The following is an 11,745-nucleotide window of genomic DNA, read 5'->3' on the forward strand; positions in this document are numbered from 1 at the left end:
GTCGAGACGAGACGTAACGAACGCATGAATAATGATCTCAGCGTCGCTAGTGGACAAAATGGAACGAATTTTAGCGATATTACGGAGATGAAAGAAGGCCGTTTTAGTAACACTCTTAATGTGTGACTCAAAGGAGAGAGTTGGGTCGAAGATAATACCCAGATTCTTTACTGAGTCGCTTTGTGTAATTGTTTGGTTGTCAAATGTTAAGGTGGTATTATTAAATAAATGTCGGTGTTTAGCAGGACCGATAATCAGCATTTCCGTTTTCTTAGTGTTGAGTTGCAAGAAGTTAGCGGACATCCATTGTTTAATTTCATTAAGACACGCCTCCAGCTGACTACAATCCGGCGTGTTGGTCAGCTTTAGGTGCATGTAGAGTTGGGTGTCATCAGTGTGTTATACATTTTTATTTTCAACCAAACAGGGTTTTCTCAGTTCAAAAAAAAATATTATAATAGTTATAATAGTATTCATATATACAGGTAAAAGCCAGTAAATTAGAATATTTTGAAAAACTTGATTTATTTCAGTAATTGCATTCAAAATGTGTAACTTGTACATTATATTTATTCATTGCACACAGACTGATGCATTCAAATGTTTATTTCATTTAATTTTGATGATTTGAAGTGGCAACAAATGAAAATCCAAAATTCCGTGTGTCACAAAATTAGAATATTACTTAAGGCTAATACAAAAAAGGGATTTTTAGAAATGTTGGCCAACTGAAAAGTATGAAAATGAAAAATATGAGCATGTACAATACTCAATACTTGGTTGGAGCTCCTTTTGCCTCAATTACTGCGTTAATGCGGCGTGGCATGGAGTCGATGAGTTTCTGGCACTGCTCAGGTGTTATGAGAGCCCAGGTTGCTCTGATAGTGGCCTTCAACTCTTCTGCGTTTTTGGGTCTGGCATTCTGCATCTTCCTTTTCACAATACCCCACAGATTTTCTATGGGGCTAAGGTCAGGGGAGTTGGCGGGCCAATTTAGAACAGAAATACCATGGTCCGTAAACCAGGCACGGGTAGATTTTGCGCTGTGTGCAGGCGCCAAGTCCTGTTGGAACTTGAAATCTCCATCTCCATAGAGCAGGTCAGCAGCAGGAAGCATGAAGTGCTCTAAAACTTGCTGGTAGACGGCTGCGTTGACCCTGGATCTCAGGAAACAGAGTGGACCGACACCAGCAGATGACATGGCACCCCAAACCATCACCCAACCATACAAATGTTGCATTTCCTTTGGAAATCGAGGTCCCAGAGTCTGGAGGAAGACAGGAGAGGCACAGGATCCACGTTGCCTGAAGTCTAGTGTAAAGTTTCCACCATCAGTGATGTTTTGGGGTGCCATGTCATCTGCTGGTGTCGGTCCACTCTGTTTCCTGAGATCCAGGGTCAACGCAGCCGTCTACCAGCAAGTTTTAGAGCACTTCATGCTTCCTGCTGCTGACCTGCTCTATGGAGATGGAGATTTCAAGTTCCAACAGGACTTGGCGCCTGCACACAGCGCAAAATCTACCCGTGCCTGGTTTACGGACCATGGTATTTCTGTTCTAAATTGGCCCGCCAACTCCCCTGACCTTAGTCCCATAGAAAATCTGTGGGGTATTGTGAAAAGGAAGATGCAGAATGCCAGACCCAAAAACGCAGAAGAGTTGAAGGCCACTATCAGAGCAACCTGGGCTCTCATAACACCTGAGCAGTGCCAGAAACTCATCGACTCCATGCCACGCCGCATTAACGCAGTAATTGAGGCAAAAGGAGCTCCAACCAAGTATTGAGTATTGTACATGCTCATATTTTTCATTTTCATACTTTTCAGTTGGCCAACATTTCTAAAAATCCCTTTTTTGTATTAGCCTTAAGTAAAATTCTAATTTTGTGACACACGGAATTTTGGATTTTCATTTGTTGCCACTTCAAATCATCAAAATTAAATGAAATAAACATTTGAATGCATCAGTCTGTGTGCAATGAATAAATATAATGTACAAGTTACACATTTTGAATGCAATTACTGAAATAAATCAAGTTTTTCAAAATATTCTAATTTACTGGCTTTTACCTGTATATACATATTTATTTTTTTCCACTTTGAAAAAAGGTTGAAAATTCAAGCAAAGATTATTTATTGAATGTAATAGATAATAGAATAATGGAAGCAACTTGGCTCCACCCATACACGATGACGACACATCTCGCGATATTTGGTGCTAGTATATAAAAAGGATTTCCCTACATTCTGTCCTTTCTTTTCCACTCTAGCGGTGACGGTGCAACAGTAATCGGTCGTCCCAAACCGGGTTCATCCGACACCATCACCAACCAAACTGAACAGCGCTCAACCTCCAGCTGAACAACATGCCTCCCAAATTCGATCCCAACGAGGTTAAAATTGGTATGTTTATACTGTCAAGTGGTACTTAAAGCAGGCGCTTTCGAGACAGTCAAGATGGCGTCGCTCTGTGTTGGCCTCACCACGGCGGGTTTGCAACGGTAATATTTGGGTCTCAAATGTGATGAAAACGCCGATATATGTTCGCGTTTGATATGTTTAGTGGCGGCTGAGCCAGCGTTGTTGTAGCAATATTTAACGCATAGGATGAATGACACGTGGTTGACACATGCTAGCGGCTAATCATTAGCTAATGAGATTACTTTTCCCCTCTGAGTTAGGGGACATGTGGACCTGTTAACGTTGAGTAACGAAAACGTGTACATAAAAGAGCTACTTACGCAGTTTAAAAGTGTGTCCTGAACAAGAAGCGGGACAGTAAAAGTCATCATTCTCAGTACGACACAGGCCCGTTTTCGGTCCATCGTATGGTAATCGGTGTGCCCTGCCTATTTTGAGAAAGTAAATTCATCATTTTAAGCTGTATTCAGAGGTGGGTAGAGTAGCCAGAAATTGTACTCAAGTAAGAGTACTGTTACTTTAGAGATTTATTACTGAAGTAAAAGTTATGAGTAGTCACCCAAATATTTACTTGAGTAAAAGTAAAAAGTATGTTGTGAAAAAACTACTCAAGTACTGAGTAACTGATGAGTAACATACACACACATATCATATATATATATATATATATATCCATCCATCCATCCATTTTCTACCGCTTATTCCCTTTGGGGTGGCGGGGGGCGCTGGAGCCTATCTCAGCTACAATCGGGCGGAAGGCGGGGTACACCCTGGACAAGTCGCCACCTCATCGCAGGGCCATATATATATATATATACATATACATATATACACATACATTGATATATACAGTATATCATTTATATTTATTTATTTTGCCGTTTTTGTTTACATGTTAAAGGTGTTTTAATGAATATACATGCATGTTTAACACATATAGATTCCTTTCTTTCATGTTGACAAGAATATAAGTTGGTGTATTACCTGATTCTGATGACTTGCATTGATTGTAATCAGACAGCAGTGCTTAACGTCCACGTTTTCAAATGCAGGAGAAAAAAAGTTCCTCCTTTCTGTCTAATACCACATGAAAGTGGTTGGTTTTTGGCATCTTATCTGTCCAGCTTCCATATTCGTTTTTATACACTTTACAAGAAATACATTGGCGGCAAACTCCGTAGCTTGTTTGCGCTGGCTTTCGGAGACTCTTGTTTTGAAAGCGCAGGCGCGATGGAGCGGCACTTTTATTGTGAAGACAGGAACTGTGCAGTCAGTCTTTAGGCTTGTGACGTACGTTTGAAATAAAAAAGGGTCTTTTTTCCTTCACACTTTTGATTGATTGATTGAAACTTTTATTAGTAGATTGCACAGTACAGTATATATTCCGTACAATTGACCACTAAATGGTAACACCCCAATAAGTTTTTCAACTTGTTTAAGTCAGGTCATGTGACCGCCTGGCTCTGTTTGATTGGTCCAACGTCACCAGTGACTGCATCTGATTGGTGGAACGGAGTGAAACGTCACTAGTGACTGCATTTTATTGGTGGAACGGAGTGAAACGTCACCAGTAACGCAGGCACTTTGAAGGTCTGTCTGACAGACCAAAACAAACAAAGCGTGCATTAACAGATCGATAAAAATTAGTAGCGAGTAGCGAGCTGAATGTAGATAAAAGTAGCGGAGTAAAAGTAGCGTTTCTTCTCTATAAATATACTCAAGTAAAAGTAAGTTGCATTAAAACTACTCTTAGAAGTTCAATTTATCCCAAAAGTTACTCAAGTAGATGTAACGGAGTAAATGTAGCGCGTTACTACCCACCTCTGGCTGTATTGAATACTATTTGCCTGATTAATTTGTTACATTGGTCACATCGTAATGTTGTGTTGCTGATAAGAGTTCAGCATATATTATTTTACTGTTAATTTCTTTGTTACATTAAATATAGGATATTTTGATACTTTTTGTTAAAGGTTGAAACGGTCAATGTGTCATAGCTTTCTTTAATAGATACAATGCAAAACAACATGAAACTATTCATGGAACAAACCAGATGCTGTTTGAGAATTGGTGATACTCATGATCGTGCTATAAACTATAAAGGATGGGACAAATTGATTGTATATTAACATCCTACTGCCATTTACAATGCTGTGTTAATACAAGTGTGCATGTTTCTTTGTCTTGCAGTGTACATGAGATGCACTGGAGGAGAAGTTGGTGCCACCTCTGCCCTGGCCCCCAAAATTGGACCCCTGGGCCTGGTGAGTTTTTTTTTTAATTGTATAACTGAACAAAGCAGCCTCCCGCCACTATGGCAGTCTTCAACATGACTGACTATAATCCAGTGGAGGCTCAGAGTGACCCAGCTTTTAGGAAACGGAACTGCCCAAACAAGTGGGCAACTCTGTGCCGTAAAGTCAGGAACATTATTAGTAAAATGAAAACGTCTTTTTACCTGTTAAGTATACAGGTAAAAGCCAGTAAATTAGAATATTTTGAAAAACTTGATTTATTTCAGTAATTGCATTCAAAAGGTGTAACTTGTACATTATATTTATTCATTGCACACAGACTGATGCATTCAAATGTTTATTTCATTTAATTTTGATGATTTGAAGTGGCAACAAATGAAAATCCAAAATTCCGTGTGTCACAAAATTAGAATATTACTTAAGGCTAATACAAAAAAGGGATTTTTAGAAATGTTGGCCAACTGAAAAGTATGAAAATGAAAAATATGAGCATGTACAATACTTGGTTGGAGCTCCTTTTGCCTCAATTACTGCGTTAATGCGGCGTGGCATGGAGTCGATGAGTTTCTGGCACTGCTCAGGTGTTATGAGAGCCCAGGTTGCTCTGATAGTGGCCTTCAACTCTTCTGCGTTTTTGGGTCTGGCATTCTGCATCTTCCTTTTCACAATACCCCACAGATTTTCTATGGGGCTAAGGTCAGGGGAGTTGGCGGGCCAATTTAGAACAGAAATACCATGGTCCGTAAACCAGGCACGGGTAGATTTTGCGCTGTGTGCAGGCGCCAAGTCCTGTTGGAACTTGAAATCTCCATCTCCATAGAGCAGGTCAGCAGCAGGAAGCATGAAGTGCTCTAAAACTTGCTGGTAGACGGCTGCGTTGACCCTGGATCTCAGGAAACAGAGTGGACCGACACCAGCAGATGACATGGCACCCCAAACCATCACTGATGGTGGAAACTTTACACTAGACTTCAGGCAACGTGGATCCTGTGCCTGTCCTGTCTTCCTCCAGACTCTGGGACCTCGATTTCCAAAGGAAATGCAAAATTTGCATGGCTGGGTGATGGTTTGGGGTGCCATGTCATCTGCTGGTGTCGGTCCACTCTGTTTCCTGAGATCCAGGGTCAACGCAGCCGTCTACCAGCAAGTTTTAGAGCACTTCATGCTTCCTGCTGCTGACCTGCTCTATGGAGATGGAGATTTCAAGTTCCAACAGGACTTGGCGCCTGCACACAGCGCAAAATCTACCCGTGCCTGGTTTACGGACCATGGTATTTCTGTTCTAAATTGGCCCGCCAACTCCCCTGACCTTAGCCCCATAGAAAATCTGTGGGGTATTGTGAAAAGGAAGATGCAGAATGCCAGACCCAAAAACGCAGAAGAGTTGAAGGCCACTATCAGAGCAACCTGGGCTCTCATAACACCTGAGCAGTGCCAGAAACTCATTGACTCCATGCCACGCCGCATTAACGCAGTAATTGAGGCAAAAGGAGCTCCAACCAAGTATTGAGTATTTTCATACTTTTCAGTTGGCCAACATTTCTAAAAATCCCTTTTTTGTATTAGCCTTAAGTAATATTCTAATTTTGTGACACACGGAATTTTGGATTTTCATTTGTTGCCACTTCAAATCATCAAAATTAAATGAAATAAACATTTGAATGCATCAGTCTGTGTGCAATGAACAAATATAATGTACAAGTTACACCTTTTGAATGCAATTACTGAAATAAATCAAGTTTTTCAAAATATTCTAATTTACTGGCTTTTACCTGTATATGCACACTAATGACAAGTGATGCAGAGTAAACTCTGCCACCGGGGAAAAAAAACTTTGATCAACTTAACCGGATGTAAACAAGATGCATGCCATTGAGTGTTGGCTGTGATGTGGACATAACTTGTAGCCAAGATATACTTGCAGACAGCAAGCTACAAAATGTGCAAATAAAAGGGACTGTGGCAGCTTTTAAGGAGAGACAGTCAACTGGAGCTGCAGCACAGGGCAAGTGACGTTGTTCTCGCCGTACCTTGCCTTTTTCGTCAAGGACATTAAGGCACGGAAGTAATCAAGTTGAGCCATATTAAATAAAATTATACAGCAAATTGTGATGTTGTAGTGGCCACGCCCCCATCACCACAGGTATCTCTGCAATCCAGGGGAAACCCTATTTATCCTGATTTGTTAATCTACTTGCTAAATTTCTGTCTCCTCAGACTTCAGTTGTAGCGTGTGTTCTTTCACAACTTCACATTCAAGCTGTCTTGGTGACGGGGCTACCATAGCGTGTCCTCTCTTCCCTCTCTCTGCACTAGATCTGCAATATGGAACAGTTTATTACATTATTTAACATGGAAAAAATATTTGGGCATTCGTCCGTCACTTCAGAATTCGGATCACTCCAAAAATATCTCTTTGTCCTATTTTCTCAAAGTTTAATCAAAAAAATGTCATTGTTGCAGAGGTCCTTAACTGATTAAGTTATCCCTTTTCATCTTCTAGTCTCCCAAGAAAGTTGGTGACGATATTGCCAAGGCTACTGGTGACTGGAAGGGTCTGAGGATCACTGTGAAGTTGGTTATCCAGAACAGACAGGCAGTGGTATGAGCTCTTCAGCCTTCTCCATATTTAGGCATACAATTGACTGAATTCTTCTTATCAAAGACCAAACACTGAGGTGTGACCGCTGGCTTGGTGCTCATGATTATTTTTAGGTTGAGGTGGTGCCTTCTGCATCGGCACTGATCATCAAGGCTCTGAAGGAGCCCCCCCGTGACAGGAAGAAGGTCAAAAACAGTGAGTGACTATGCAAACAAAACTAGCCTTTCGGTAAGCATGTAAGAACACATTTTGTCTTTTTCAGTCAAGCACAGTGGAAGTGTGACGTTTGATGATATTTTGGGGATTGCCCGTGTCATGAGGCCTCGCTCCATTTCAAGAGAGATGTCCGGTAAGAACAAATACATTTGGACTGGCAGCAAAATGGCATATGTGCGTGAATGATTATTGGGTTTGTTGCTCTTGAGCCTCCCGCCACTATGCCTGTCTGTTCCGTGTGACATGAGTGTAATCCAGTGGAGGCTCAGATTGACCCAGCTTTAGGAAACAGAGCTGCTCAAACATAATGAACAACTTTGTGCCGCAAAGTCTGGAACATTATCAGTAGAATGTTATTTACTTAGACCTGTTAAATGGTGTTTGGGGAAAAAAAGTAATTGGATTGTTTTTTTTTTTGCCAGGAACCATCAAAGAAATCCTGGGTACAGCTCAGTCTGTCGGCTGTACCATTGATGGTCGTCCTCCCCATGATGTCATCGACGACATTAACAGTGGAAAAATAGAGTGCCCATCTGATTAAATGCACCAATAAAATATTGGGTGAAACAATCACTTGTCTTTTGTTTTTAAGCCAACAGTTGTAAGGAACCCCTAGGGTTCGATCGAACCCTAGGGGTTCGGTGAGCGACACGGAGATCTAGAATCACCTGACTCATCGTGTAAATAAAAACTTGTTCCTTCTAATTTTCCATCTGATTTGCGGGTGTGTAATTTGTTGTGAGTTCATGCACTGTTGGTTTTGTTCTTTGAACAAGGTGACGTTAATGCACGGTTCATTTTGTGCACCAGTAAAAAAAAAATGAATGCGCTTAAGAAAGTGGTGGGGTTCGGTATCCAAGGTTAAGAACCACTGGCCTAATGCCATCCATCCATTTTCTTCTGCTAGTCCCTTTCGAGGTCGCTGGAGCCTCTCCGCTGCATTTGGGCGGGAGGGGGTGTACACCCTGGACAAGGCGCCCCTTAACGCTAAACCGATATTGTTTTCCTGCACTTGTAATCTTGCTTCCCTGAATTTTTACCTGAGTTAATGCCACCGTTCAATGTATTGAATTTGTTCTAGCACCCTATACCTTTTTCTACAGCGTTAGGTCATTTTAGTTTGTGAATTAACTGATTTCAGTACATTTCAACCACTCGAGCATTTGTGGCCTGTTGGGATTGTTAAAATAAGTGAGGCTAAAACATTTGACTTCATGTCAAAGTGTACCACATTTCTACAAACTTCAAGCTTCTGGTGTGGGTGTACCGGTAGGTATCTTCTATTGTGAACTACTGCACCCATAGGGACAGGTTTTGGCCACAATTCACACCTGATATGTTAGGATAGTGATTTAACTTATTTGCACATTTCACGCTTACTTTTTCTTTGGCTTGGGGGACAAAAGGCTTGGGTTCCAACAGATGGGAATTTACGATATTACACCATAGTTTGGAATCCATTTGGTCTTCACTGTGAAGTTTGCATGTTCTCATGTGGGTTTTCTCCTAGTACTCTACATTCTGAAAAATATGTTACTTTAAATTGTCCATATGTCTGAGTGGCTGGCAACCGGAGTGTAACCTGCCTCGGCCAACGTTTAGTTTTATTAGTTTATTTCTTCAGTCAGTGGTCAACAAAATAAATGTCAAATGAGGACAAGCAGGAGAAAAATTGATGTATATATATATATATATATATATATATATACATACAGGTAAAAGCCAGTAAATTAGAATATTTTGAAAAACTTGATTTATTTCAGTAATTGCATTCAAAAGGTGTAACTTGTACATTATATTTATTCATTGCACACAGACTGATGCATTCAAATGTTTATTTCATTTAATTTTGATGATTTGAAGTGGCAACAAATGAAAATCCAAAATTCCGTGTGTCACAAAATTAGAATATTACTTAAGGCTAATACAAAAAAGGGATTTTTAGAAATCTTGGCCAACTGAAAAGTATGAAAATGAAAAATATGAGCATGTACAATACTCAATACTTGGTTGGAGCTCCTTTTGCCTCAATTACTGCGTTAATGCGGCGTGGCATGGAGTCGATGAGTTTCTGGCACTGCTCAGGTGTTATGAGAGCCCAGGTTGCTCTGATAGTGGCCTTCAACTCTTCTGCGTTTTTGGGTCTGGCATTCTGCATCTTCCTTTTCACAATACCCCACAGATTTTCTATGGGGCTAAGGTCAGGGGAGTTGGCGGGCCAATTTAGAACAGAAACACCATGGTCCGTAAACCAGGCACGGGTAGATTTTGCGCTGTGTGCAGGCGCCAAGTCCTGTTGGAACTTGAAATCTCCATCTCCATAGAGCAGGTCAGCAGCAGGAAGCATGAAGTGCTCTAAAACTTGCTGGTAGACGGCTGCGTTGACCCTGGATCTCAGGAAACAGAGTGGACCGACACCAGCAGATGACATGGCACCCCAAACCATCACCCAACCATGGAAATTTTGCATTTCCTTTGGAAATCGAGGTCCCAGAGTCTGGAGGAAGACAGGAGAGGCACAGGATCCACGTTGCCTGAAGTCTAGTGTAAAGTTTCCACCATCAGTGATGGTTTGGGGTGCCATGTCATCTGCTGGTGTCGGTCCATTCTGTTTCCTGAGATCCAGGGTCAACGCAGCCGTCTACCAGCAAGTTTTAGAGCACTTCATGTTTCCTGCTGCTGACCTGCTCTATGGAGATGGAGATTTCAAGTTCCAACAGGACTTGGCGCCTGCACACAGCGCAAAATCTACCCGTGCCTGGTTTACGGACCATGGTATTTCTGTTCTAAATTGGCCCGCCAACTCCCCTGACCTTAGCCCCATAGAAAATCTGTGGGGTATTGTGAAAAGGAAGATGCAGAATGCCAGACCCAAAAACGCAGAAGAGTTGAAGGCCACTATCAGAGCAACCTGGGCTCTCATAACACCTGAGCAGTGCCAGAAACTCATCGACTCCATGCCACGCCGCATTAACGCAGTAATTGAGGCAAAAGGAGCTCCAACCAAGTATTGAGTATTGTACATGCTCATATTTTTCATTTTCATACTTTTCAGTTGGCCAACATTTCTAAAAATCCCTTTTTTGTATTAGCCTTAAATAATATTCTAATTTTGTGACACACGGAATTTTGGATTTTCATTTGTTGCCACTTCAAATCATCAAAATTAAATGAAATAAACATTTGAATGCATCAGTCTGTGTGCAATGAATAAATATAATGTACAAGTTACACCTTTTGAATGCAATTACTGAAATAAATCAAGTTTTTCAAAATATTCTAATTTACTGGCTTTTACCTGTATATATATATATAGTGATAACTACTAAAATTGTAAACTACAACACAAAGCCAATGTTTTCTTCAAATATTTGAACATATACAGTATCAGTGCTTCTCAAATATTTTCTGTCCCTAGGAAGAAGAAAAGATTTCGCGCCCACTCGCCACCGTGACCACAAATAGTATAATTTGTCTATAAAATTTGTTATACCTATACCTCTGCATAACAGTCAGCTTATTAACAAAGGAAAGACACTAGTCTTTCCTTGTCTTCCACTGTGATTATAGTGAATCCCAGTGCTACATATGCTTCATCATATTCTGGTACGGCAAAAAAACATGTTCACAGAGGTCACACGCTTCCCCCCGAGGGGGCCCGCCACACTGTGAGAGGGACTGGCATATGTTGACCTACAGTGATTCCCAAACTGGCACATAGGCTCAATCTAGTATTAAGTTAAATAATCACTTAAATATTTAAACAGTGTCTTCAAACTTTGGTCAAAATGATCAAGTATACTTGTTAAATAAAATCTCGGTCTTGTTTTTGATGAATATTGAGGCCTACTGCACTACTGCATTTTAATGGTGGTACTTGGAGAGCCAATTGTTTTGAGGTGGTACTTGGTGAAAAATATAACTAGCTTAGCATGTATTGACCTACGTCGGATTGGTTTTTAGCTAAAAGACATCCTGAAACCTGCACACGGCCTTCAATGGAAAACATAAGGAATAGCTTTTACATGTGTTTCAACCCACAATGCAATAAGTATATTTGTTGTATGAGCTCCTAAGTGCCATCCTAGTTGTAAATCGTGCTAATTGCTTGATTAATTTTACAACATTTTTCAAAAAGGCAATTCTGACCGGTAGGAGGCCGCGGGGAAGACCCAGGACACGTTGGGGAGACTATGTCTCCCGCCTGGCCTGGGAACGCCTCGGGGTCCCACGGGAAGAGCTGGACAAAGTGG

General features: G+C 41.0%; 1 protein-coding gene and 2 non-coding genes across 4 annotated transcripts; all 3 read left to right on the plus strand.

Moving 5' to 3' along the window:
* The first annotated feature begins 2,243 nt into the window (after positions 1-2,243).
* rpl12 (ribosomal protein L12) lies at positions 2,244-8,062 on the plus strand. Of its 2 annotated transcripts, none has more exons than XM_061975146.1 (6): positions 2,244-2,401; positions 4,610-4,683; positions 7,178-7,276; positions 7,390-7,471; positions 7,539-7,625; positions 7,915-8,062. In XM_061975146.1, the coding sequence occupies exons 1-6, from the start codon at positions 2,365-2,367 to the stop codon at positions 8,031-8,033; spliced, it is 498 nt and encodes a 165-aa protein (XP_061831130.1). In that variant the 5' UTR covers positions 2,244-2,364; the 3' UTR covers positions 8,034-8,062. The 2 variants fall into 2 exon arrangements, with proteins under 2 accessions (XP_061831130.1, XP_061831131.1); XM_061975147.1 differs by having other exon boundaries at positions 2,351-2,499.
* Positions 4,725-4,851, plus strand: LOC133616264 (small nucleolar RNA SNORA65). The gene has a single exon (XR_009816837.1). It is a non-coding gene; the product is annotated as a small nucleolar RNA SNORA65 (small nucleolar RNA).
* LOC133616263 (small nucleolar RNA SNORA65) lies at positions 7,705-7,834 on the plus strand. Its single transcript, XR_009816836.1, has one exon. It is a non-coding gene; the product is annotated as a small nucleolar RNA SNORA65 (small nucleolar RNA).
* Positions 8,063-11,745: the final 3,683 nt, after the last annotated feature.

The sequence above is a fragment of the Nerophis lumbriciformis genome, linkage group LG15 (assembly GCF_033978685.3).
Source record: "Nerophis lumbriciformis linkage group LG15, RoL_Nlum_v2.1, whole genome shotgun sequence".
Classification (NCBI taxonomy): Eukaryota; Metazoa; Chordata; class Actinopteri; order Syngnathiformes; family Syngnathidae; genus Nerophis; species Nerophis lumbriciformis.